At 39.1% G+C, this 23,656-nt stretch overlaps 1 protein-coding gene across 1 annotated transcript; it reads right to left on the minus strand.

Annotated features, from left to right (window-relative positions):
• Nucleotides 1–531: 531 nt before the first annotated feature.
• On the minus strand, nt 532–22,237 carry NUFIP2 (nuclear FMR1 interacting protein 2). The gene is made up of 4 exons (XM_082861787.1): nt 21,910–22,237; nt 15,040–16,764; nt 3,658–3,690; nt 532–1,957 (listed from the first exon to the last, which is right to left on the minus strand). The coding sequence occupies exons 1-4, from the start codon at nt 22,187–22,189 to the stop codon at nt 1,905–1,907; spliced, it is 2,091 nt and encodes a 696-aa protein (XP_082717913.1). The 5' UTR covers nt 22,190–22,237; the 3' UTR covers nt 532–1,904.
• Nucleotides 22,238–23,656: the final 1,419 nt, after the last annotated feature.

A 23,656-nucleotide genomic window follows, 5' to 3' on the forward strand; every position in this document is an offset into this window, starting at 1 on the left:
TAAAAGTGATACAGTTTACAGGGGAAATGAAACTATCTGGAACTGGCCTACCACAAGTTTCTGAACCTGGACTGATACAATAAGTTATTATATATATATATTATGTATAAAAGTTTTGTTTACATCAAGTGGAATTGGCAATCCATGCTTATACTTTTAAAATCTAAGCAGGGCAGAAATCCAGACTATAAAGATATTTTCTCTACTCTATGCTGAGTCCAACAGCTTCTTTCACAAACTACTTGTTAAAAGCCTCAAATAATCAACAAAACAAGAAAACTCATCCATACTACAGTCGCTCAAAACTGGACATTTCTTAAGCAAAAGGGTTGAGCAAAAGTAGTTACCTTCTCCCCAAATACCCCTGGGGATCCAGTCTACTTTTATTAGAAGACTACATCTCTCTATATAAATGCCCTGCTATTTTAACCTGTATTTGACATACATGGATATACTAATTTCTATGTGTGTGTGACGCAATGCTATGTCAGGCCAGAGAACTTGTTTTTACGCCACTAACACCACCCAATCTTAAATTGGACCCTTAGTTTCTGCACACACAAAAAAATTTATTTTAGCATGCTATATACAAGCTGCAGTGCAACAGGATGGTAATGTGATGATAAGACAGGGCTAATGCTCTTCTCTGCCCAAAAGAAAATTTCCAGAATTTCACATTATTTTCTTTAAAAAACCCATTTGCTCTAGTATTAAAATATATTTATTAAGATATAATCAGAAGCTAATAAGCTCAGAAGTATAGTCTGAATGGAAACACACCGTCTATAGGCAGGGTTTATTACCTCCTCACTGTCTAAAAACATGAAGTTTCATAGTTTTCATGGACTTTTTTCTTCCCCCTTTAGATTATTTCTGAGAAATTAAAAGAGAATTTACAGAAAGGTACAGAAGCTTCTCTTCAGATGTTTGATGAAAAACAAGAAAAACAGCACATTTAGTGTTAGTGACAGAGAGCAAGTCCGGAGCACCTACAGTTGAAAAGCAGAATATATTTTTGCTCCCACTTACACAATTACATTAAAATATGGGCACAGGAGTATTTTTCCGTATTAAATATCTAAAGCCAATTGTTTGTTCTGTAACTTTTCTTTAAATGACACTCATGGATTCTTTACTTATTAAAGTCCAATATGTAACCAAAGCCAAGTGAACTATGTACCACCAACTATTCCAGAACTGTAGAACTTCAATGCCCTCCCCTATCCCCACCCCACAAAAAAATAAAAGGAAAGAAAGAAAATATTTCCCCAACACCCCACAGAGGCTGCTTAACTCCTGGCAAGACATGCAAATCATATTCTCTAAAAAAATACACCCCTGCAAACTTCAAGGCATTTTATCCAGCATTCTCGCAGGGCTCATAGTATAACCAAAAGATCAAGGGAGGAGTGGGGAAAAATGTTGAATCATTCTGGGTTCCCCGTGATTAGTGTATCACTTTAGTCACAGAACAAGATACAGAGATCTTTTAAGTGGATTTGCCTTTCCAGTGGGTCATTTGTTGCCCAAGTTGATGACAGCAGGAACTTTAGAACCACGCTTGTTAATAAGTCCATATTCATTAATCACTTGCATTCACACTTAAAAACGAAAACTAACAAAAGAAAAAAGAAAAAAAACTATTCAGTACCAGAGATTAAATAACCATGTGTAGTCTCTTGAAATAAATTTGATTCCTTAAGAAGTCTAATTACTTTCAGGTGCCTTTTTTTTAAATAACTATATATATATATGTATATATATATATATTTGTATATATTATCCTGTGATTCTACTTATGGTTCCTCTGCTGCGTTGAAGATCTAGGAGCATAAAAGCCTTGTGTCCCCCATGAACGGTGGCTCTAATGCTGCAGAAAGGTTACAAATAGGCAGTCTGGTCCTTCATTGATCTGGACTATCCATGGCTTCATTGTAAGTGATTATCCTTTTGGGATCTGGAGGGAAGTTTAAAAAATAAACACATAAATAAAAACGAAGTCTGAAATCCCCAAATGCCCATGTTCAAAAAACAAATCCCAAATAACCATCATCATGTAAACTCCTTTTATGAAAACACAATTTAAAGGCCATTTCCTCTTTGTATCAACACATGTGTGATTCATTTTTTCTCAAATAAATCCACCTCAATGGATTCCCAGCATAAAGGTCCTCGAGCCAGTGAGGGGCCTCAACGCCTACAGGTTAAGAGGGTTGAGTTCAATTAACCAGGACAATGTGCTTCTCCTGATTATAAAAGTAGCACATTTGAAAAAAGCAGACAAAGGTTAAGTCATCAATAATCCAATACTAAAGTAAACACTTAGATTTATTTTCTTTTGTTCTTCTCAGCAAAATGAAGTCAAAATTTATTTAAGAAATGTTCCGTCCTAATTATTACTTATTTCTTCCCTCTAATTTCCCATAGCACCACCAGACTTTATTCTCAGCAACAGCAAAAACCTGTGGATATCCTAGGCTGACGTATAAAACAGTCAGAATGTGTCTGGGCAAAGACTCCAGTGTTATTTTAAATTCCCATTATTTATCTGTATGCCCCCCTCTTCTGGAGAGCAATGTTTTTATTACATACTATGTCTATCTACCCTAAGAACTTTTTGAAGTACACATGCTTTAATGAAAATAAAACTTGTCAACCTAATAGAAAAGTATAAAGGCCTGAAAATAGTATCGAAGAATTCAAGCTCACTTGAGGCTAAGAATCAATCTAACTTAGTCCAGAAACAATATCCTTTCTAGAACTCCAAGGGACATCCATTAGCAGCTTGCCAGGAAGGCAACGCTCAATTCTTAATAGTTAATAACCATTTTAGAGTAAAAAACAGGTAGGTCTACTTCTGCAGGGTATATTTTCTAGTCTATGTTTTAAATGTGTGTTTGAATAAGGAGGTACACAGAAAGCAATTCAAAATAATTTAAGAGCTTGCTAGTTATTTTCAGGTCATGGCTGTGTTAGACAAAAAAGACCTGGCCTAAGAATAAGAGAGAGGATGGAAGAAGAAGCAATGCTGGAAAATCGGGGAATCTTACTTTCTAGTCCGGACACTTTCTAGTTTATATAGTAACCCCTCTGTGCCTCAGTTTCCTAATTTGTAGTAAGAAAACAGAATTTCTAATGCCTTCAAGTTCTGAAATTCTAGGACTTTCACATTCATCTGAAATTCACTTATTTTAACTAGCAAGGTGCATGGCAAGTGGGATCCAGCCCTGTAAGTGGGCTTACAGGGCTCTGAAAACCAAAATCTATTATTAGTGACTGACTCTCCAAACCAATACTCACTTTATTTCAGGTATCCCACAACTAACATATTTTATTGTATTTGGAAATAAAGCACTCAATAATTAAGATAAGCAATTTTCAGTTTTTTGAAAATTCCAAATTATCCAGATGTGGATTATCCAGTCCCTCTGCCCTCCTGCTACTCACATCTTGTTTACGGGAGTGAAGGAAGCTAATCTGCTATTCTGTAGATTTCTAACCTTCTTTGCAGAGAATATACAGCCCAAATAAGGTTTTTAAAACAGCTAATATTTTTATGAACTATGAATTTCAGTTCTTAGGCTACCCTTTGTCTATCACACAAATACAGATAAAGACTGGCCATAAGGACATTTTAGGTAACCTAACCATTCTTACCTTGCTTCTGCAAATTCCAAACAGATTCCATTTCTGCAAAGAAGGAAAAAAAGGATTACTTTTATACACCAAGTTTTGTAGAGCAAAGTTTAAAGCTATGTTTTTCACTTTAAACCTAAAAAACCTAGACGGATTATTGCTGGGCTGGAGGTAGGGCTGGGTTCTATGAAACCCAGACAAAATATTCATATTTTCCTTTAATTCTTGAGCGTGTCATTGAGATGGCCTTAAATGTTGATTACAGAAAATCAATTATTACCTGCAATCAAATTGCCAAGAGAACAATCTGTCTGCACAAACAGTAAAGATATGCACATGCATGCTACAGATAAAATGATTTTTTTGTAATAGCTCATTGTTATTAAAAAACACCAAGTATTTTTTGTCAACCCATCATCCTTCAACAAGGGGCCGACGTCTTTTGAATGAAGCATTCATCAAATTTAATTAAGCTTGACACTTAAAATGCCTTATTAAAATTTTACTTAACTCTGTGTTATAGGTAAGTAGTTCTCTCCTACAAACCCAACCTACTCTTCTTAACCCATAAGGTCAAAATGTCAATCCATACCTATTTATTAATAACACACAACCCTTATCTGTTCCAATTCCATTCAAATGTGATCATTTACCATGTGCCTATTTTAGTATCTTAGAATAAGGGAAGTAGGTACATGACCAAACTGTAGTGACATACAGAGAGAGGGCAAGAAAAACTCTACCTGGAAGCATAAGAAAAAGCTTCACAGAAGGGATATTTGAAGCCTTGAGAATAAGACAGTAGACGACTATTACACCACAAGAACCTAAGAACTGTTCCTTGAAAGGAGATTAATGTAAACAAAAACTTCTTAGTAATGGGAATGACCTATAACTAATACTGAGAATAAGTGCTCTTCCACGGCCCTATAACTACCATTTTGAAAAGACAAAAAGGTGATTTTTATTCTGTATAACTGGACTGTCTGTAATTGTATTCTATAATTTATCAGCAACCAATTATAGTTAAGGAAAAATAAAACTGGAGCTCATTAAGATCAGATACATCTAAACATGGGTTATAGTTAAGGTACAATATAATAGCTCCCCAGGGCTAAAAGGAAGTAAGTGTCGTCTAGATCTAAAATTATTACTTTTTGTTTTATGTGAATGGATGGGGTCAGGGAATGGTAGAATCACATTCTCCCTGCCCCCACCCCATCAAACTCACTTCTAAAAAACCTGCTAAGATTTTTTGAAAATTTGTCAAAATTGGATGTTTGGAGTAATGGGTTAATTATTCAAAATGATCAAAGAATTACCCAGATAAAATCCCATTCAAGGTATCACAGCAATTCCCTGATTAAACAAAGACTGGGAATAATGCACTGGTTGCCACTTGGTCCAAGAGCTTAGATGGATGCTATGGCCTTTAAATTGCTGAGCAGATGCCCATCTAAAGATTGGCAGGAAAATTCCCATCTCCTAGGAGGTCTAAGGAGAGAGAATTGCAACCAGTCTAATCTGGGGAAAAAAAGAAGATATATCAGGAAAGGAATTCTAGTCATGGCACTCATGTATCTATCACTTCAATATAATTTCTAATCCCACTAGTTTCAGGCAATTACGAGTAGCTGCAATAGTCATTAGAGCTGTTATCTACAAACTTCTGGATCTCAGAATGGCTTACTTTAAGAAGTCCAAAGATAAGCCTTCCTTTGGTTGACCTCACTACAGAAAAAATTAATCCAACCACCTTTCCCCCTTTTAAAGTACAGAAATCTCCCATTTTGCAACAGATAAATTCCTGAGTTGTGTGTACACAGATTACTTGATGCTCATTATTTAAAGTCTGCTTAATGCAAAGATACGTCTATGTTTAGTTGTATGTTGAGAAAAGAAAAGAACAATAGAGCTTTTCATTGTTATAGCCCGCCTATGCTATAACATTTTCCTTTCTCTTCCCAGCCGAAAACCTCAACCTGCCGCTGCCCCACCCTGTTTTTGGTGGGGCGGGGGGGGGGGGGGGGGGGGGGGCGGCGGCGGGAGAAGGGCACTACTTTCAAGAGTCACAGTAGCAGCATACTATTGTACTTCTAAAGCTGAGTAAACATACACATTTAGAATAAAGACAAAAATAACTATTTGCAAACATCCCATTTCTTTAGTGGATTGAAGACATTTCCTTAGCTTCAACTAGGACATTCAGTTTTACATTTTACTCTAATAATTTTAAATTATTTCTGGCAAGAAAATTTTATTACCCTCAAATATGGGCTCTGGAGTAGTGAATTTGACTATGACTCCTGAGGAGGGAAAAGGGATGCTGACTTAGCTAAAAAATTAGTCATGGGCCAGCCTAGCTTCCAGCCAGGAAATCAGCATTATCTGCAGTGTTGTACTGAGAAATGAATGCAATTCCCCTTCCTGCTATTTAATATCAATTACTTCTATAACTAGTAGCAACTTGATCTCCTTGACTAGAATTTAATGTTTCCATGAAACTCCAAGTTAAGATGAAAAAGAATGGGAAATAAATCAAATATTGTTTGCAGGATTATATGCCATGCTTCAACCACTCTAAAAAGACTAACAAGAAGCTAGTGACAGAGAATACATGGGAAAGAACTGAATGACATTTTGCCCTCTTTTAGGTTACAAAAGTTTGGATTCAGACATTAAATATGAAATGAGTTTCTGTTTAACTTTATAACAAGAGAAGCTGAACAAGTATAAAGAAGCCTACAGAAGGCACCTTCAACTATACAGAATCATAACATAGCATAACATTAATCTTTTTACTTTTAACACTGCCCTCTTCTACACACATGCACTCACACACACACACACACGTCTAACTTCCCAGTTCTTTTACAACAGGAATCACATCATCCAATTATGTAAACAGTTATTGAGAAACAGCCACAGGGCCAAACTTGGTAGGCAATTTTGTCATGATTCTATCATTTAAACTACCACCACCCAAATTTGAAATTTTACTGTATCAAAATTTAAAAAATTCAAATATTTAGTAATGCCACTCAAATGAATAAAATGTAACATTCAATTTTCTAAAGCAGACTACCTTCTATGTAGTTCCCTATCTCAAGGCTTCCTGTAGTAAATGTCCAATTACCTACAAGTTCTTAATGCCAAGTGGATTAAAAAGCACTACTTAGGGGATAGGGATATAGATGCAAAAACAGAAAGAAATGCTCTGCCTCTGTGAGCTTAGTAGAGTAGGTAGGTAGCTTTTCTAGGTAGAAGAAACATCAGCACAAACAAAGCTTGATGGTATTTTAAACAAGGTGTGCTAATTTAAAGCAGTCAGCCAACTGGGTTCTACATACCACTTGTTTTTGCAAATAAAGTTTTACTGGAACAGAGCCACGCCCACCACTTTTGTGTACAAGGCTGAACCAATAACAACAGAGACTGGCTCACAAAGCCTAAAATATTTACTATCTGGTCGTTTATAAAACAAGTTTCCTGACCCAGGCTTTAGCAGTCACAGGTAATTTACTAAGTCACTAAGAGGAAAAGATTTAGACAAAGAACAACACTATTCAGGGAACAAAGCTGAAAGTCATCAAGAAGGAAAGATTTAGACAAAGAAAAATGCCTTTTTGCTATTTTGGGGAAAGAGCACAAAGCATTCATAAAGAAAAGTTTGTTATTTAATTACATCGGTGAAGGGAACCTACTGAAGAAATATGAGGTTATTAACTAAATATTAGGAATGATTCCTCAAGGCAGCTGAAGAGAATGGATGAAATGACAATACAGAAAAAGAGCCCAGTAAATGTTACTGCAGAAGTAAAGAATTTAGGACAGTTGTATTAGAGATAGAAAAGAATGGAGATGTTAGAGAGGATCCATATAAACCTAACGATAAGGGTTGTATTTGTATTGTATGTTAATTCACTGAGAGGGAAGGCAAGAAAGAAAGAGCAGGTTTTGGGAAAAAAATGAATTCAGTTTTACAAACACAGAATTGGTGTGATGTTGAATTGAATATACGTGGTCTGAACTCAGCATAAAAGCAGCTGAAGAAGTCTTAAGCTTAATTCACAGCAACAGAATTAAATGAGATTACCCAGGAGTTCAAAAGCATGAAAAGGGGACTGAAGGAGCACTAACATTTGAGAAAAAGAGAATGATACCAGGAAGGTTATATCAAACATACAGGAAGTAGGAAGAGTGGGTAGAGTTAAGGAAATGGAAACTAGAGAATTCAGGGAGGGAGTGTTCAACTACTGCAACTCTTACCCAAGGTTAAGACATTTGTAACTTTCTAGTTACCTATCCCCTTTTCTCTAGCCCAGTGCCACTGCCCTGGTTCAAGCAGTGGTATCCTATGCACATTTCTGAAGTTGTCTTTTAACTGCTCTCTTATGCAGTTAACTGAGCCTCACTTTCTATTTTCTACACCATGGTTATAATTCTCTTCCTTTAAAAGTATAAATCTGAAAGTGACCACACTGCTCAAAACATTTCAATGGATTCCCACTTGCCTACATGGAGACTGGTTCTGTGTATGTCTCATATAAAATTTATTTTTAGGGCGTCCTTGGTGACGCAGTGGTTAAGACTCTGCCTGCCAATGCAGGGGACGCAGGTTCAAGCCCTGGTCCGGGAAGATCCCACATGCCACGGAGCAACTAAGCCCATGTGCCACAACTACTGACCCCGCGCTATAGAGCCCGCGAGCCACAACTACTGAAGCCTGCACCTAGAGCTGGTGCTCTGCAATAAGAGAAGCCACTGTAATGAGAAGCCCGCGCACCGCGACAAAGAGAAGCCCCTGCTCTCTGCAACTAGAGAAAGCCCGCACGCAGCAACAAAGACCCAAAGCAGCCAAAAATAAGAAATGAAATAAAAAATAAATTTCTAGCATTTGACACAGTGGCTGATACATTAATAAATTCAATGACTAAGTTAAAGATTTAACTTGCACCATTCACCTTCCTTGAAACAAACTGAATAACTGGCAATCTTCAAACACTATTTCACTTCCACCTAAAATATTCTGACTCTCCTTCTACAAATAAATAAGCCAACGTTCACTTCTTTTTTGAATCCTGACTACCCTCATCCCCCTGACCCCACCCATTCACCTTAGCAGTTTCTCTATATTCTAAATGCATTTTTCTATAGAGGAATGACACTAGTAATAAATTTCTTTCCATATGTTTCCCCATCAGACTGAGTTCCTTAATAACATGAACCCTCTCTTTTCATCTGCTTATCACCACACACAGTGCTTGACATAGTAAATAAATATTGATTTGAACGGAATACTACTCATAAATCAGTCAAGGAAGTAATAATATAGAGAAGTAGTTTTAGGTAGACCCATTTGAATCTGCTATTATTCAACCTGTTTTGACCTACAAAAACAGCAATATCATATGGTTCAACCAAATAGATTAATCTTCTAATTCTAAAATTCTTCAAAGAAAAAGACTGAAGAGGGTTAAAGCTAACTAAAAGCTTAACTGTTTGCCTTTAAAACTGAAAGATACTACTGTCCCAGTTTAATAGAACATTTAAAAAAATCATTTATAAACATTTTAAGAAGCACGTAATGGCTCCCCACAAAAAGAAATCATATATAAGGCAAAACAAGCTGATTCCCACAAATGAGAACCCCCAGATCAATTTATCAGTAATCATGCCTTCCAACCCCTTATTAAGACATTTTAGATCAATTTCTGTAAAATTCTGCAAGGGTGGTGGCATAAATTTAAATTCTGCTTTTTCTCTAGTTTACATTTACCTGTCTTTTGATGATTTCTGGCTATCCCAACACTGTGTTTTGCTATCCTGACTTCCTCCTTCTCAACCAGTCACTGTACCTACCTACCTATTCTTTTGCTTGTCAGAAATTTCTCCCCACCCTTTTCTTTTTCTTTTCATTTTGACTATACCCATAAAGAAATACTGTACATTTTCAAGTAAAGTTGATTAAGGTAGTTGTTAAGTCACCACCTTTTCAGTAGATGCTTAATGAACTCTTCAGTGTATCAATCTCAATCCTACATTCCCAATTTGGAGCAACACCAACAGACAACAGAATTGTCTGGACAACCTCTAAATACACACAATCGAAACCTGGAGCACTTATTCTATTCCAGATTACTTTTAAAGGTTAAATATCAAATTCAAGTTGCTTACAATGAAACTGCCACTACTATGAAAGTAATAGACAATTTCTGTTTTTATAGCATGGGTGATTACTTCCCTCAGGACTTCAGCTAATGAAATCTAGGGGTTAAATTTTAGCTTCTATTAAATTCCTTACAAGTTACCTGCCAGATTAGTAGCAAATTACTGTACTCATAAAGCAGAATTAATGAGAAATCAAGTACCCAGTATGGATGTTAAAATGGAAAGTCACTGGGAAAAAAGGATCTCACACAATTATTAAGAATTACTTGTCACATACGTTCCTATATGTTCCATATTACAGAAAGGGGAAAAAAGGACTCTTCCCAAATATAGGATATTCAGCTAGGACTGAAACCAAACTCAAATCTGCAGGTACCTATTAATAAGATTATTAGAAAGATAGCTTTGATGGCACAATTATGGAGCAAATGCAATACAGTGAAAAGGCTTATTAAGCACTGTGTTAACGGGAGAAAATTTAATATTCAGATCTTTTTGTGAACAAATATATAAACTGTATGTATAGTTCCCATCAGTTTTATGGATCAATTTAATTAACCATAACTTGCCTCCTCAATATCCTGTTTCCCTTGGGAGATTGGGATTGACATATATACACTAATATGTATAAAATAATAAGAACCTGCTGTATCAAAAAATACATAAAAAATTTTTTAAAATCCTGTTTCCCATTATCCTGCAGATGTAGAAATATTTATCAGTTCCCTCTTGCCCTTACCCAATCTAAAAACTTTAAAAAAATAAATGTTTGTTCATTTTTGGATAAATAATACATTCACATGACTGCAAATACAAAGGGGAAATCTTTGTTACTTCTCTGCCGGGACTATTCCAAAAGTCTGACTAATCTTTTACTTCTAGTCACCAGAAAAATGGCTTCTAATCTACTCTACAAATTGGTGCCACATTAATCTACCCGAACAGAGATCTACAAGTCAATTGTTTAATACCAACCCAGTTTTTACAGCAGTTGAGTACAATCTGGTAACACAAAACAAAGGCTGATATACTTATATTCAGTGGCTCCCCCTGCCTCCAGATGGAAATTAAAAACCTCCATGATCTGGCAATTTACCTTCCTTCTCTTTTATATCCCCTCACCACATCCAAAATGGATATCTTCCTACCTTACTTGTTTTCCAACTTTTCTGTTCTTTATCTTTCTGTTCTCTGTATTTCCATTAAGTCAAAAATCTTACCCCCATCCATCAAAATCCAGTTTAAATGACACTGCCTCCAGGAAAACATACCCTGCATTTACTCTTCCTACCTTTACTCCAGTAAGAAACTCTCTCTCCCCCAACTAAAATCTCTTATTTTTATCCTTCTTATGACATTTAAAATCCTTGCCTTAAAACTTGTTTATTGTTTTCTCCTCTACTGAAGTTCTTTAAAGGAAAAGACTCATCCTGTGAAAGCAAGTCTTCCACAACTAGGCCTATGGTAGGTACAACATTAAGAGGAAAACAAATTATTGCACAACTCCTTAGAAGTACAGAAAACTGTGACAGAAAAGAAAAAAAAAAAGAATTAAGCTGAGGAAAGTTCTCTATAGACCTAGAGTCCCAATCCTAGTCGGCAATTAGAACCACCCAGTGAGTTAAAAATTTTTTTCAATCCAGGACCCAACTCGAGTGGATCAAACCACTTATGCCAATAACCTGCCACCTGTGGAGGTAATACATAAACAATTTTTAAAAATTTCATGCAATAGCCTAGAGCTGCCTTAGGAATATTTTATACTAGACAGCTTTCATTTTGACTCACCCCAACCATCAAAAATTAAATCTTACACTATTTATCTCCCCTGCGTCTCTATGTGCTGGGTAAATTTTATCAAATCAAATTATTTAATGAATACTCCAAAATGTCAGCATTTTGAATGCTTAATATCCTTTAGTGCAGTATTAGCCAGGCAAGATAAATTAACTGGTTTAAATTAACACATTAACCACACAACTCACACCAATCAATGTTACTTCTTGGCTTCAAATGACTTTAGACCATTTCAAAACTAAAGATATCACCTCAGAAAGTTAGGATCTAGTATTCTAAGCCTTTGACAACAAATCAAAGAGTTCTACTAACTAAGCATTCTGAGTAATTACTTTGAAGGTGGCAATGGTTATACGTCTTGGGTATGTGCATTAAAAGCCATCACCCTACATACTCAAAGTATCAATGAGTAAAATGCTGATACCTGGAATTTGCTTTTAAAAACTCCTAAGAGTGTGGAGGTGGGTAGATGAAATAAGAATGACAATGTTTTCTAAATGTTCAAGCTGGATGATGGGCACATTGGGGTTCACTGTACTATTTGGCTCCATTTTTAAATATACATAAATATATTTATATACTTATATATACTTAAGTTTTTCATAATCAATTAAAAAATGATCACTTTAAAGTTTTAATTCAAGTGTCACTTGAGATAAATAGGAGAAGAAGACCTACCTCTTAACTTAAATACTGGTACTTTTATGTCATGGTACAATATTCCCCCCAAAACCACAAAGATTAACAGTCTTACTTCTTAAGAAAAGTTAGTAGCATATTTGTATCAAAAGCTATAAGAAAAATCCCAAGAACAAGAATTCCCATCAATTCCTTTTTTATGCCTCACTGTATCTTCATTTCACATCCCTCAACTAAACATTCAGATTTTTAAAATCTGCAGTAACTAATGTTTAAGACCACAGGTAATTAATATTTAATCTAAAAAATGTGCCATTCCTGTCGAACTGACATAATGCACCCTCCTACCCACTATTTCCAAATAAAGTTGCTGAAGGGCTTATTTTTGAAGTTAGGAAGTATGCACAGAACTTCCAATTCTAAGTCTAACTTCATTCAACTTACTCAGTACTAGTTTACTTTTGAACATTTAAAGATCATACTAAAGGATCAAGAAAATAATACAAGTGCTCTTTTAAAGGATAGTCCAATAAGCCCCACTGATTATTGCCTCTTTTAGAATTTTAGAACACTTGAAAAAAGGGCAAGCCTTCCTTTAAGAAAAAGATCTTCGTGTCTTCAAAAGGTTGTGACCAAAACAAATTCAAATAAAAGAAAAATTAGTGACCTAATGGATTTGGTAGGAATTCAAAGAACCTGCCACTTTGGGACCTAATTGAACTGAATATTACCTGTTTGTTCTAGGGAGGAAAATAAAAAAATCAATACCAATTTCATCTCAATAACGTCCAATTACAAAACTCAAACTGATGCACTTTACTAAAGCAAATCTTTCAGTTACATCAGCAAAAGTTAAGTACAACTGCATCCATGTAGGGGTATTTAGCTTATCTAAATACCATGGATTTCACAGTTAGTTAGCCCATCTATAGGACAAGTGCATACACAGAATACCTAAGAATAAACAGGAGTTAATACTGCCATTTAAAAAGGCCTGCATTTCTCCATAATAAACATCATACATAATACCAACAACCAAGCTCCCAATGGAACAACCTGTCCCAGAATTTTTCCAGGTTGTGGGAGAACATAACACAACCAGATATCTTCTCAGGCTCACACAACCACCACCAGTATAAAGTAAAGATTTTCCAAGTACAGCGGTCTCTGGAGGGCAGATGGCACAGAAAATATCAAAAACACCCAACTCCCCTGGCAGAATTTAACATATAATTAATCAACGTCTTAAGAAACTAAGTATTTCTTTTTTACCCTAACTTTCCTAAAAACACCCAGCTCTTGATTAACGCGTATTTACTTCCGAAGAGCAGTGCTGGAGAAAAGTGAAAACAGGTAATTTTATCTGCCAGGATTTCTACTCCTATACTCCCAGAAGGCAATTCTACTATTTACTCCTATTTTTTAAAGGAAGAAAAATTTAAAAGGATATCTGCTTATTTTACTAAATGTCTTACAATCTGCAGCTAAAGTATGGAGACTAGGTAATTTGCTTAGAAGTCACATAAATAGATGTTATCCATCTATGAGGCAGTGATTCTTCCAGGGAGAATATGGTAATTACCTTACCCCTATTATCTGATATGCTATCTCTTCGCTGCAGTTGCAAATCATTGCCTAAATGAGCTACTGTTAAAAATGGGACTGTGCAGTATATATTAGGCGTGTGCATGCACACATGGGGTATAGATTTCTGTTAGGGGAGGTGGGGGAGGTAGAGAAGGAAAACTGAAAACCACTGTTCTCCAAAGCACAGAGGTACTTGTAACATCATTTGTAAACATCATTCATGAAACAAAAAACATTGTTTTAAGTGGGAGTTTGGGATTAGCATATGCAAATTGGTATATATAGAATGGATAAACAACAAGGTCCTACTGTATAGCACAGGGAACTATATACTCAATATCCTGTGATAAGCCACAATGGAAAAGAATATGAAAAACAATGTATATATGTATAACTGAGTCACTTTGCTGTACAGCAGTAATTAACACAACACTGTAATTCAACTATACTTCAATAAAAAACAAATTTTAAAAAACGGCTACAAAAATACTGCAAAAACAAACAAACCAAAAAAACATTATTTTAAGGATTTAAATTAGTTATGCCAAATAGCAAATTTTTCCTTAAGACACAAATAAGCCTTATCCTAAGAAGGTTATTAACATGAAGCTTGAAAGATATCTGGTTCTTTTTTAACATGGGCTTTGGGGCTGTGACAGGTGCAGACTCCCAAGAGCCTGGTCCATACAATGATGATTGTACCTGCCATTGTAGTTTAATTATTTTCTAGCTACCTTTTAGCACCCGTTATTCCTTCTTATAAGAGAAAAAATTAGTTGACACTCCACCTTTTTGGACTCCTCCAAAACACTGCTCCTACTCATTTTAAGCAAATTAGAACAAACAAGTGAGCTCACTAATAAAGCAGCATATGATATAAAAAGCAAAGGAGAGGCAACACCTGTTCAAAGAAAAAATTTAATATTCCTTGAACAAAAGGCAGGAGGTCAATTATCCTTGTCTATATAAAAAGAAACACTTTTAAGTTGGAAAAGTGAACATTCCTTCTAAACCTTAACCATACTGTTTTCAAAGACCCTGAATTAGAGTCTGATATCAGCTGCTTATCAACATTGTTATTCTCAACTAAGCTCTGGAATTCTTAAAGAATCTCATAGTAGCTTCCAAATTTCACTCTTAATACAACAGGCAATAAATGTACATTAAAATGACCAGTAAGAACCTCCATATAGGAAACAAATAAGTTACCTTTAGTGTGATATACAATAGCAGCCCTCAGGTCAAAAGAACCCCAGCTATCATTCCTTTCTAGGCCTCTCTGGTATCTCTGTTCTTTGGCGGAGCCTAACAAAGTGTTCGTAGGAGACGCCAGAGGATTTTGATTTTCTATCTCATAGTCCTTTGAGAGAAACACTAAAGCACCTTGACTACTGGTGTCTGCTTTTTGCAGGTCACCTATATGACTGGGTTCCAAGGATAAGGCTCCACTCTCACTAGTAGTCCCAGATTTTAGAATGCTACCCAGAACTTGAGGACTAGTCCGTTTTTCCAGCTCATAAGCCTTGGGAAACACAGGATGCTCAGTTCCTGAGGGGATTATTTCAGCACCCTGTGAAACCAAAGTGGCAGGATATTCCCCTTGAAATGTCACCTCCATCACTTTATGATCTGATGATTTCCCAATAACAGTCTCAGGGCCAGCACTGGGCTCATTGATAAATGATAAACCCCACTGATTCTGGAAGATATCCCCCAGGTTTTGCTGATCTGTCTGAGAGGGCAGATCCACTTGTGCTGTGCTCAACAGCACAGTTTGCATATTTGAAGGGTAGATAAAAAGGCTGGACTTAATTTGTTCAACAGCTGCTGAAGTCAGACTCATGTCTTGGAGAACTGAATCAGTCCCAGAAGAGATGGGTGTTAGAGTATTAGCAGCAGTAGTTAGCAGTGGCTGACCCCCAGGAGAATACACACTTGCATCAGTCCCTGCTAAAACTGGCCCATTAGAGAAGCTGGCCGAAGTAACAGATTTCAGCGCTGACATAGGGACCTGGGATAATCGACTTGAAGATTGGGTCTGAGTTTCCCCAGTAGATGACGAAGAGGATGAAGATGAAGATGGCGACACGGAAGAGTTCTGTACAGTTTTGTTGAGGTTTTCCTTAACTTTGCTTGCATAACTTATTTTAGGAACTATTTTAGCACTGCTATTGTCCACTGGAAAAACTGGGGGTGGTTTAAATAGGGTCCACGAGTCCTCTTTGGAGGCAACAGCAGAAGTATGCTTTCCTTTGGGCCGATCATCAAACTTTTTGCTGCTCACACCAGGCTTAATATCAGAGCTTTTCCTCAGCATATCACCCACAGCAGGTTTTCCTCGACTTGGTCCTCCAGGCCCAGTTTCATACTTCCAAATGGGCTTTGAACCATCTACTCGATTTCCCTTTTGTTCACTGTAGTCAGGCTTGAAAGTTTCAAGTCCCTGTTTTAAGGTTGGGACATTGGTCTCTTGTTGCATTATTTTGTCCTGCACTAAATTAAGGTTTTCACAACCCTTGGCACTATTGCGCCTAGCTTTCCTTTTTTTAGGAGTGGTATATCCGCTCTCAGATCCACTACCATCATTATCTGCTCCTTTGCCCATATAACCATTAGCAATATAGCCAGAATTATTTGTTACAACACCATTTGGAATTGCTACAGTATCAGTCTTGTCTACAGATTGGTTCTCTCCGGATTTATTTTCATAAGACTTCCCATTCTTTTTGTCCATACTGTTTTTCTGAATGAAATTCCTGGTTTTAATTCCTGCTTTCCCAAAGGTGCTGGACTTTACAGTCTGCTTCAGATTAGTGTCTACAACTTGTTGGTTGCCATTGAGGACCCTGGAAATAGGGTTGGTGGCTTCATCAGAACCCAGGTTCTTTAAAGATATTTCTCTTTCTCCAGCATTACCATTTAGTTCACCATAGCCTAGGGAAAAAAAGGTTAAAAAAATTACAATATGTACATAACACTTAACAACTATTCATTTACAACGTACTAGACACTATGACTTCAGCTTTATGTTATTATTTCATAACTCTATGAGAAAACACGTGTCAGTCCCATTTCACAGATTAGGAAGTTTACTAAGCAAGAGACAGAACTGACCTGGTATCAAACCAGAGTCTAAGGTCAGAAAGAAGATGACATCTTAAGCATAATATCTCTCACCTAACAGGATCAACCTTCCCATCATTCTCACAAGGCTGTTATAAAATTTCCTTTATAGGGACTTCCCTGGTGGTCCAGGGGTTAAGACTCCATGCTCCCAATGCAAGGGGCCCAGGTTCAATCCCTGGTGGGGGAACTAAGATCCCAAATACCATAACTAAACACTGCGCGCTGCAACGAAGACCCAGTGCAGCCTAAACAAATAAATAAACAATTTAAATATAAACAAATAAGTAAAATTTTTTTACAATTAAGAACAGAGCTACCTTCTGGGAAAAATCAAGTTATACTGATACAGTAAATCTAAGTATTACAACAAAATTAAAGATTCCACTTCTATGAAACCATACATGGCTGGTGGTCACCATAAGCAGTTCCTATTGCATTCTGTGAAACAAAAATCTAACACTTGTGAACTTTTTCAAAAGTGGTCTTGGGCTTCCCTGGTGGCGCAGTGGTTAAGAGTCCACCCGCCGATGCAGGGGACACGGGTTCGTGCCCCGGTCCGGCAAGATCCCACATGCCACGGAGCTGCTAGGCCCGTGAGCCATGGCCGCTGAGCCTGCGCACCCGGAGCCTGTGCTCCACAACGGGAGAGGCCACAACAGTGAGAGGCCCATGTACCGCATTAAAAGAAAAAAAAAAAAAGTGGTCTTAAATTCATTGACACTTCCCAGACATTAAATCATACTACTACTGTATGAAACCCAAGCACCTATGTACTAACTCTTATAGATACATTTTCTTCATTTTATATTTGGGTAAACAGACTCTCAGAGAAATTAAGGGACTTGCCCAAGTCACAAAGTGGAAGAACTGGAAAGCTGAACTCCAGTCTGTCTGGAACATGGTTTCCCATCACTATGTCATACTGCCTAACCAAATGATTCAGTAAGATACTAACAAAACTACAATGAAAGGTATCTAATTTGAAAAAGTGTTATGGTATTCAAGTTTAATTTAAGAACTTCAGTCACCAGAATCAGCTTATTACTATAGGTGATTCAGCCGGGTCAACAACTTTTCTCACTTCCTTACTAGTAAAATAGCATTACAACTTATCTACCTTACTGTGAAATGTTCCCTAAAGCATCTTGAAGTCAAGTCATTAGAAACAGATACATGACCCAAGAGAAAGATGGATACAGACACACACTCACACTCATTTAAGGCAGCTTTTCAGGGGGTGGGGGGGGAAATCCAATAGTATTTAGTATTCCTAGTATTTAGTATTCCAAAAGGAATAAATAATTTGTCACTCTCATTCATTCTCTTGGGCCTTTAGCCTGTCAAGGCTAAAAGGCACATGAGCTTGTATTTTCTTGTTTTGAGATTTGTTTTAATTTCCAATATGGTAAATATCAATAGACATAATCCACACCAAAAGCTCTTTGTATACTTTAAGAGTATAAGGGACACTAAGATTTTTTCTAAGGCCTGAGAACCATTATTTTAAAAGAACTTGATGTGAAACAGAACAAACTGAGAAGATTCACAACACTGTTTACTATAATTTTAAGTCACTCCACATCAGAGAAATGAGCAAATTATATTATATAAACTTTCAGGAAATAATTTAAGAAAACATACTTAAGGCATAATCATTCTTGAGATATAGTGGCACAGAACTTGTTTCATGAGAGAATATATTTTGTAGAAGTTCTTAACTTCTGTAAAGGTACATTTTATTTTTTGGCTGGCTAAAAAAGCTGTGATAGCCAATCAAATCAAACTTTTGGTGGAAAAATTCTATGAAACAGCAGAGATCACTGCTTAGGATGTTTTCTAAAAGGTTCTTATTTTTCTCCAGAAAAGCAGAAATTTCGACAGAGACTCTCAACGTTTTTTAACAGATACAAGTTTACCAGTGCACAACTCTAGACCAATGAGAACTGTATATACCATTTAACATACTAACAGGCTAAAACAAAGGCTTGTACCCTTGGGCCAATTAGTCATAACTTTTCAGATCTCAAACATAAGCAGTCTTAAACACAAAAATAAATAAACAGTCCAAACTAGTTGGACCAAAGCCAAGACTTTAAAATAAAATTTTTCCTATTTAATGGCTCTGATATCAGAAATCACCAACTTAAAAACCACCCAGAAGCCACTATACTTCCGCCCCCCAAGTTTTAACAACAAAAAATATTTCTCATTTAACCATATAAAAATTTTCCCATGGCAACTTTGTTGGTTGCAAAAAGTCTGCCGAAGAGACATTTTCTTTTAAAAATTTAGATATTGAAAGAAAATGTAAACACTATAGAATTACTGAGAGAAATCAAAAGTCTCCAAGTGCTTTTATTATTTAGGGTTGCCATGCTAAAGCACCTAACCCTACTTCAAAAGGACTCAGCAGAACTGGAGTTCTGATAAATCTAGCTTTTGGATTAGTATCTGAAATTACCGAATGAATTTGCATTTGTCCCTCTCTTGCTCCCTCTTCTGGATAAAGAAAAATTGTTACTCTTTACAGGTTTATGGGTAATGGGTCATAAAAGCCCACCTCGACACGTTACAGACACATTTCAAAAATCCTCACAAGTTTTCTTAATAAATTAGCACTATGCATGCTGAAGCAACAGTGGTGTGACCAGGCCACACAAGAAAAGCTGCTCACCCCAATTGTTTACATTCTCTCAGAACTGCTAAACCCAGTTTCCCCTATTTATTCCCTTTCAGGATAAGACAAACTATTATAATTTGAAGGATGCCACCTTGAATGGTTCAGGGGCTGCCCCCATAAGTAGAGAGGAGTCCTGCAGGAGTATATTAATACCTGACAGACAAAACTGAATTTTCCAATCTGAACTGTAATACTGCCTTATAGTCCAAGTAACCATAGTAAGATTTTTTTCACCCGAAGTTGGAAAAAACCTAACGTTAAAAAGATCTAGTATTATATAGTTTCTAACAGTTTTTAAACTGTTCCAAATCCTTAGGATTAAATACTCAACAAATTTAATGTTCATTTCTACTGCACACCATCAGTCCCTACCACCCCCCAAAATGGAAAAGCTGACATTCCAATTTCACTCTCCAAGTACTATTAAATCTGCAATAGAAAAGCAGTTTTTCTCCAGCTCTCAGTAACTGCTTATATCAAATTTGACACGCAGGATTTAACATTCATTCTCCTACCGTTTCAACTTATAAAGAACCATTATTTTTTTTAATCTGCGTGGTTATAAACTTTTAAGTTCATTTCTTTTCAAATGTTTTCTAAAATGACTTTTGCCCTCAATTTAACATTTGTTAAAAAGAAGAGTTTGGGGATCCATATCGGTTTTAAAATCGGAAAACACCTTTCCTTTCTAACATGGAAAAAAAGTCTCCTCCCAGGCAAGATGGTAGTGCACCAACCTCATGGATGAGCCACCTCGGTTCACCCTTAAGGGCAAGAAAAAGGGGTCAAAAAAACGTCGCCCTCTCTACCATTCAATCAAACATTTTTCTAATCTCTCTCCTCAAAACCTCTGCCCAAGCCCGGAAAATAAATGTTGGGGTGGTTGGAGAGAGATAGAACAAGCTTTTTTTTGTAAAAATGAGCTGCTAGAAGGAAAGGGCCCAAGTGAAAGCCTCAGAGGCGGAGTCGTGAGCGAACCTGGCAGGAGACGAGGTTCCTGTGGCAGAGAAACTCGTGACCGGGGAGCCTGGTTCCCGCTGGGTACCCCACCCGGTCTTCAGGCACCGCCTCTACCCAAAATGTATCCCTCCCGCCCCCCCGCCCAAGCCCTCCTGCCCCAGGAGCGCTCGCGGCCGCCGCCCGCGGCCTCCTTCTCCCTCAGCCCCGCTTCGAGGCCGGCTCCCCGCCCCGACCGCCCGCGCCTCCCGCCGCACCCGGGAGCGGGAAATGCGGCCGCCAGCACGCGGGGCCCGGCGCAGGCCGCTCCCCTCGTGGCCGCTTCCCTCCCCCACCCCAACCGCCCCCGCCCCTCACCCCAGGGACCCGCCCGGGGCCGCGCGGCCGCCACCGGGTTACACAACCCGGCCGGCGACGGGGGGAGGGGCGGCCGCGGGCCGGGGGCGGCGGCGCCCCCGCAGGGCGGGAAGCGAGGTGACGCCGAGGGGGATCCCCAGCCACCCGGCTCGGCCGCGCCGTGCGCCCCTCGACACTCTTCCCCCTCCGCTCTTCAGTGGGCCGGAGTCGGTGACAGGAATCGGCTTCCAACATGGCGGACAGGAAGCGGCCCCGCGAGGAGGAGAGAACATTCCAGCCGCGCCGGCTTTGGGGGGAGCGGGCCCGGGGCGCCGGCCTCGGGGGGAGCCGCGGGGATAGACTGCGAGGCGCGGTGCCCGAAAGGGGCGTCTAGGGGTGGAAATGACCCGAGAGTCGAGGGGTCCCAACCGCCCCCCCCAGACGGGGAACCCCAAGGCCACAGGTGGGCTTGGGGTGGCGGGTGAGGGAGGACACTTCCTCAACTCTGCCCCCCTACCCTCTCATCGCCGTACGCAAAAGGGTCTCGCGACGCCACCCGAGTCGGAATTCGCTAGGCCTTCCTGAGTTACACCCGAAGGACTTTCCTGGGGGGGCGAGGTTCACCCCCAACTCAGGGCCCCCAAATTAGGGTCCCTCCGGGGCCGCAAGAAAGTAAACGAGAAAGGAATATAAGCCTAGACTTCCAAGGCCGACCCTCCGGGTCTCCCTCCAGTCCGGGCCGGGAAGGTCACACTGGCCTGGTTGGGCCTCTCCCATGCTGAGGAGAAGAGGGCGCTGCAAACCCCGGGGCCCAGCCCGAGCTTTCGGAGAATGAAAGGGGGCTTCCCCAGACCCGCAGGACACGGACACACACGCACCCACACCCTGACCCCGTCCGCGTTTCCCCGATCCAGCCCCACCCCCATCTCCCCTACCCCCCACCTCCATCCCCCTTCCCCCATTCGTCCTCCCTCCCGGACCTGTTTTCTTCTTCGGCGTTTCCTGGTGCTGCTGGAGGGCGTGTTTCTGCTCATGTTTCAGCGGCTTTGGCTGGGCCTTGGGGCTGCCCTCGGCTCCATGCTGCAGGTATTGGTGAGGCTGCTGGTGATGGTGGTGGTGATGGTGGTTGTGGCTGTGGTTGTAGAAATAATAATGGTGGTGGTGGTGCGACTGCTGCTGCTGTTGCTGCTGGGGGTGATGGTGCGGATGGTGGTGGCTGTGATGGTGCTGAGGCTGTGGCTGGCTGGGCTTCTCCTCCATTGAAAGCGGCTGGGACTCTCTAGCTGAGGCTGCGGGCTGCTGCACCGTCAGGATCTGAGACTGCTTCTCAGGGCTCACTCAGTATATCTGAGCGCGTCTCGCAAGCGCACTGGTTAACCGAGCGATTCTGCGAGATTGGCAGCCGCACCCCAGCAATCAGGAGCCACGCTGTGCCTCTGGCCCCGCCCCTAGCCCAAATCCTCTTTCCTTCCCCTTAGCCACTGCCTGCTGGCCAACGCCACTTACCCTATGCAACCTTACAGGGCCGGGCCTTCAACGTCAGCACTATGGCTCTCTCTTCTGTCGCTTTCTCTCCTTCACTGCGCAGTCTGCGAACAGCACTTTCTACACTTCTCGCCCGCAAGCTAGCTCATGTTGAGGGCAGCAGATTCCACTGGCGATTCCAGTGGCTCTGGGAGCCATCTGTTGGTTTTGCATCTCCTAGAATCTATTGGCTTTTTTTTTTTTCTTTCTAAATCCTTTTCCGGGTAACCAGAGGGGAAGCTCAATTCCCTTAACCCTGAGACCACTAAAGGGGCAATACAAAAAGAGGAAATAAATACATTTTTAAAAATACAAGAGCTTCGCAATCCAGTAGATCATTTTGTATTCTGGATTCATTTTGCTTTGTATTCATATGCTAATCTCTTCCTTTCCACGAAGGGATTATAGGATTCCACAATGGGGTATCTGTGTAATTTTCTAAAAGAGCACAAAGGGTTTAAATCATTGTTTCTTTGTAGTTGGAGGCAAGGGAGAGTGGGAGGAATGAAAATTTAAAATCTACACTGAAGTAGGTTTTTTTGTTTTGTTTTGTTTTGTTTTAACGCTGCAGGTGAGGTCAACTGTGGAACTAAGAAGGGTTTTAGAATGTGAAGCGTTTCAAGAGAGAAAGAGGGTGAAAGAGCACTTTAAAAGTTAAGTTAAAAAAATTTTTTTGCATATATGGAAAATATTGGAATTTAAAGAAATACTCGGTTGCATTTTCTAATATTGATTTAACTTGTCCTGCATTATCACATCACAGCCTGATTTTTAAATGTTTAGTCAGGTCAGTGGTTACTCAGGAAGGAAGAAAACGGTTGTGATGGGGGCACAGGGGTGCACTCTGATAATATTTTATTTCTTGACCTAGTTGGTGATTACACATATATTTGCTGTATAATTATTTCTTAAACTGAATATGTATGTATGTATAATACATTTTTCTCAATGTATGTTATACACTGGATTTTTTTAAATTTACCATAAAATATATAAGATTTACTATTTTACTCCTTTTTAAGTATGCAGTCCGGTGTCAGTAAGCACACTCACACTGTTACGCAACCATCACCACTGTCCATCTCCAGAACTTTTCATCATCAGAAAATGAAACTCTGTACCCATTAAACAATAACTCCCTGTTCCTTCCTCCCCCCCATGCCCTGGTAACCGTTATTTTATTTTCTATCTCTATGATACCTC

The sequence above is a fragment of the Leucopleurus acutus genome (genome assembly GCF_964270905.1).
Source record: "Leucopleurus acutus genome assembly, chromosome: 19".
NCBI classification, from domain to species: Eukaryota; Metazoa; Chordata; class Mammalia; order Artiodactyla; family Delphinidae; genus Leucopleurus; species Leucopleurus acutus.